At 44.3% G+C, this 5,358-nt stretch overlaps 1 protein-coding gene across 1 annotated transcript; it reads right to left on the bottom strand.

Moving 5' to 3' along the window:
* On the bottom strand, nt 1-5,106 carry LOC109028109 (beta-defensin 104A). The gene is made up of 2 exons (XM_019032916.4): nt 5,000-5,106; nt 1-468 (listed from the first exon to the last, which is right to left on the bottom strand). Exons 1-2 carry the CDS (start codon nt 5,055-5,057, stop codon nt 308-310), a joined length of 219 nt encoding a protein of 72 aa, XP_018888461.1. The 5' UTR covers nt 5,058-5,106; the 3' UTR covers nt 1-307.
* Nucleotides 5,107-5,358: the final 252 nt, after the last annotated feature.

Below are 5,358 nucleotides of genomic sequence, written 5' to 3'. Positions count from 1 at the left end.
ATAAAAATGATGTTTTTCTTAGGTTTATAGCTGATTAGGTAGACATATTTTTTGTTCAACTTATAAAGTGTTGAAACTCATGCTTAACTCCCATTGTTATTCTCCATTATCACAACCAGAGGCGGCTTTCCAGCCTGTATTCTTCTTCAATCTCCTATATTGGCTTTGCATTGAGTGGAAGCTCAGCAAACCTTCTTTGATAACTGAACCCGTGGTTGCAATGGGGATGCCCTTGCTGCTAGGCCGCAGGAAGGAAAGCTACTGAGGTCCTACTTCCAGCGACTCTAGGGACCAGCACTACTGCGTTTCAGGGTTTTGTACGATTCAGTAAGCTCTCATCCCATTTTCTCAAACAGCATGCAAAGGTGTTGGGACATCTTCCAATTCTGTATTCTTGGCTGCGACATTTCTTCCGGCAACGGGCAGTCCCATAACCACATATTCTGTCCAATTCAAATTCGCTTCTCACTAGATAACAGGATATGGCACTGTCACTAATTGCTTACTGGCACCAAAAGGCAAGGCTTTGGCAGAAGGTGTTTTCGGAGGGGGATAGAGAATGCTAGTGCGTGGTGGTAGAGGTTTTCCTGGACCCCCATCCTCCTCCACTTTCCTAGATGATTGACTTGACCTTCTGATTCCCAACCAGCATGGATTTTATTTGAAAATGTACATCATTCCATGTCACACCTATTTTCAAAATCCCTACAAGTTTACTATAGTTTTCTTTATTAAATCTCTCCAAGCCCCTTACTGGGTCTCCAAAGCAATCGTGATCTGATCTTGGGCCACTTTTTCAGACTCATGCTTTTCCACTGTGGCCCTCACTCTGTCCATGAAACTCTCACCGGCTTCCCTTCTGTTCCGTGTGAGCTTACTCTTTGCTATCCTAGTACCTTCACGTGCACTGTCCCCTCTGCCTGGAAGGTTTTTCTTCCTTCCCATAAGTGGATTCTTTGAACTTTTATGTCTCAACCTTAAGTTCCCAATATTGGGCAAATCTTTCTCTGTCCTCTTCTTGTATTTCAATGCCCCAAAACTATTTTTCTCCCTATGCATTTGTTATTCTTTTATATCACCTATCGCAAGTTGTAGTTATATATCTATGTATCTATATAGGTATATACATATACATATATATAGAGAGATACATACAAACATAGATATAGATATAGATATGTATATATGTATGTATATTTTGTTATTTGCTATTCTCATTCGAACTATGAGCTCCCTGACAATGAGGCCCATGTTTATGTTGCTTACCATTGTGTAACTGCTACCAGGAACATAGCCTGTTCTCAGTAAGGACGTGGTGAGTAAATGATTGGATAGACTAGACCAGAATAAACTAGAGTGGTTGCAAGTAGAGCGGAGGAAACTAGAAAGGAGCAGAATCCTGAGTGTTCGACCGTTGGCCCAGAGCAGTTTTCAGGAGACATGGATTTAGCTTCTCAGTCTCAGGGTGCGCTCTCTGAGGCTGAAAGCAGCTTTGTAAAACTCATTATCTCACATGCCACACTGATAGGATCTTACAGAGATATCAGGAAAACCCAGAAGCAAGGCTGATGGTAGGGAGGACAGCGTAAGGTGGACCGAGAGAGCCTCGCTGGAGAGAGCTTTGTGAGAGGTTCTCTAGCAAACTCAGCAGGAGCCAGGCTTGGGGGAGGGTGTCAGAGGAACCCTGGGGAGAGGAGAGTCAGGGCTGCAAATGGACCTCTTTGCAGAGGTCGGGGCCCAAGGGTCCTAATTTCACCTGAGCCTTAAGTCCTTCTCCCCTGTTGCATCTGTTCCTTTTCTACAAAGCAGAAGGGCAGGAGAACTGAAACGGGCTGCTAATCCTCGAACCAGGGTTTTATGTCTTTCATTTGTTCTGGTAAAGAGAAGCCTCCTGTTTCTGATGCTTAGGTATCAAGGTTCTTTGTCCAGGATGTAGGTGAGGACTAAAAGGCAGTTTGACCAATTCATGTGCTTGATAGGATATTGAAGGAGTTAATATTTGGAATGGCCCCACAGTGGGTGATGAGGAAAGACTGTTTTGCTGTAGGCTTCATTCAAAAGCAAGCCCTTGTGGTCACAGTACAAGGCAATGAAGAAAGGAGTGAGGTGGGCTGCAGTGTGTATCATGCTGAGGGAGTATGTGGACATTGAGTAGCAGATATGTGCCTTCTGACATATCTGTGGCAGGTCACTTTACAACCTGGAGTTAGAGGAGGAAAAAGAGGACAGCATGCTCGCTCAGGGAAAATGAAGCTTAGCGTTAGGGGAGAAGAAGAATAGACTAGGAAGAGAACACAACCTTTAAAATGTTAGACTGTCAGTTTCAAACAAGCCCTCTCAGACCATCTATTTAGAGATGGGAATTAAGGCTCAGAGAAGGAAAGTGACAAATCTGAGGTCACACAGCAACTTATGTGTCAAAGCTGGAACAAAAACCTAGTTGGTATGTCTTATAGTCGTACCAGAATATATAGTAAACATATAGTAAACAGAATGCAAAAGGGAGAATACAGTCCATACACTAAGGCTGAGTAATAAATATATCCTAAGCAATAAATACATTCCAGGGTAGACTACACTACACTAGTTTCTTTCTTGCATAAGCAATTTTCCTCCTCTGCTCTACAGACCCAGAAAATCTTAGACAGGTCTCAGGTCTCAGTTAATGTAGAAAGTTTATTTTGTCAAGGTTGAGGACACACCTGTGACACAACCTCAGGAGGTCCTGAGGACATGTGCCCAAGGTGGTTGTGATACAGCTTGCTTGCTTTTATACATTTTAGGGAGACATAATACATTAATCAATACGTGTAAGATTTGCTTTGTTTTTTTTGTTTGTTTGTTTTTTTTGGTTTTTTTTTGAGACAGAGTCTTGCTCTGTCGCCTAGGGTAGAGTGCAATGGCACAATGTCAGCTCACTGCAACCTCCACCTCTTGGGTTCAAGCGATTCTCCTGCCTCCGCCTCCTGAGTAGCTGGAATTACAGACATGCACCACCACACCCAGCTAATTTTTGTATTTTTAGTAGAGACGAGGTTTCACCATGTTGGCCAGGCCAGTCTCGAACTCCTGACCTCAAGTGATCTGCAGACCTCAGCCTCCCAAAATGCTGAGATTACAGGTGTGAGCCACTACATCTGGCTGATTTACATCGGTTTGGTCCAGAAAGGTGGGACAATTCAAAATGGGGGTGGCGGGGGGCCTGTGGGGGTGCAGTGGGAGTGTGTGGCAGGTGGCCTTCCAGGCTATAGGTAAATTTAAACATTTTCTGGTTGACAACTGATTGAGTTTGTCTAAAGACCTGGGATCAACAGACAGGAATGTTTGGGTTGCGAAAAGAGGTTGTATTGTGGAGACCAAAGTTGTATCATGCAGTTGATGCTTTTAGCTAGCAGGCTTCAGAGAGAACAGGCTGTAAAATGTTTCTTATCACGCTTAAAGTCTGTGTTGATGTTCATGATGGAAAGTGTAATGAGGCATGTCCAACACCCACTTCCTTTCATGGCCTGAAGCAGTCTTTCAGATTAAATTTTAAGAGCCCTGGCTGAGGAGGGAGTCCATTTAGATGGTTGGGGAGGGGGCTTAGAATTTTATTTTTGGTTGACAGCACCCATCCCCAGTCCCTGTGGGTATCTGAGGGGCTGACAGTGTGTGACAGCCAAACTTACCCAAAGCAGGGGTGGCAGGAGAAGAGGCAGGCAGCACATGTCATTCACCCTCACCCACTTCTGCCACTTCCCTCCCTAATCCTCTTCCTGCTAATGGTCTTTTTCAGAATTCAACTGCAGAGGACAGTCTGACCCAGCCCTCAGCAGCCAAGTGTGGGTAATGGCAGCCAGCTCTGCGGTGCATTCTTCGGGATCTGGAGGGATCCCTGACCCAGGCTTTCCATCCCAAGAAGTTCTTTGTCTTGGGATCAAAGGTTGAAGAAAACCTGTTCTTTGATAAATTGCTATCATATTTTAACAAACCTGGAACATGCTCATAGCAGAATTTCACAGAAGTGTCTTTGGGAAATGACACGGGAAGAAAGAACAAGGAAGAGTTAACCTAAACAGGTACCCTCTGAAAAAAAATCATTAACCCATCTGAATCACAGTGGAGGCACAGCCTGGAAGGGTAAAAAGATGGGTGCTGGGTGTCTGTCAAAGCGCCATAAAATCGACTGAGCAGCTTGGAAGAGAAGATCCGATGGCTTCTACGAGTCAAAACAACTGGTTTCGTCTCAGCACTGCTAGACTTGTTAAGCAACTCTAAAAATCTTATTTTCTCTCACTGTACTATAGAGAATGTTGCTCAGCTTGTAAAAGAAGGGAATTAGATTAGGTGCTCTCTATATCCATTGCAAATATATTAAGAAATAGAGGCTTCTAGGGACATAGATTAACATAGGAGTCAGAAGATTGCTGACATCTCAGTCTAAAATTTCCTGAGCAGAGCTCAAAGGCACCTGCTATTTGTGTTGTCAGTAAATTACGTTCTTGCCTACTGAAATCACTGCATCCCCTTTAATCCTAATCATCTGACTTGATATGAAAAGTTGCAAAATTTAGGAGGATGAGTAGGCGCCCTTTCTGTGCAGAGTAAAGCTGTTCAGAAGGAGGAGGATGGGGGAAGGCATCTTATTCTACAAAATCAACAATGAATAATTGCTGCTGCCCTGCAATGGAACAAGCATGGCTAGTGAGTCCTCATCGCTGAGGATTCCATGAGGAATTGTTACCGTGTGTGGCCAGGGTGCCAAGGACGTCTAGGACTCCTGATCCCTACGTTTCTTTTTTCCTCCTTGAGCTAGTAAGCCTCGTGGCTGTAAGGTGCATACAAGGACTGCCACATACTGCATTTTACTAATGGACCCAATGAAAGCAAAGAGAAAAAAGGCTGAGATTGAAGAAGGTTACTCCATCCTTCAGGATTTATTTTCTAAATCAAATGTTTTTCTTCTCCCCCTGTCATCCCCAGCAACTGTGTACATTTCCAGCTGAGAGTCCCTTTTTACCTGGAAGATCTTGATAGAGTAGAAGAGAAATGGCTAATAGCAGCACAAATCTCTGCATAATGCTGGGGCTGCTGGCAAGAAGCAGATGCAAGTCGGAGGGAATCACCCCAGGCAGGAGCAGGGCAGGTGTATTTATGGGCAGAGGCTGCTCTTGATTACTGAGGCTTGTCAAAACGCAGCGTTCCTTGGTGAACACTCACCAAGGCACAGTGTGGGGGAGGTGTTGGGGCTACAGAAATGCCAGCTGGGCAGTGTTGAGGGTGGGGAGACAGTATTACCATAGGTAAAGTCCAAGTCACTTCACTTGCTTCCCTGAATCGTTTCTGAAGCAAGAACTGGATTAGATGATCTCTAAGATA

The sequence above is a fragment of the Gorilla gorilla genome, chromosome 7 (assembly GCF_029281585.2).
Source record: "Gorilla gorilla gorilla isolate KB3781 chromosome 7, NHGRI_mGorGor1-v2.1_pri, whole genome shotgun sequence".
NCBI lineage: Eukaryota > Metazoa > Chordata > Mammalia > Primates > Hominidae > Gorilla > Gorilla gorilla.
The sequence above is the reverse complement of the archived record's forward strand: the minus strand, read 5'-3'. Positions and strand labels throughout refer to the sequence as shown.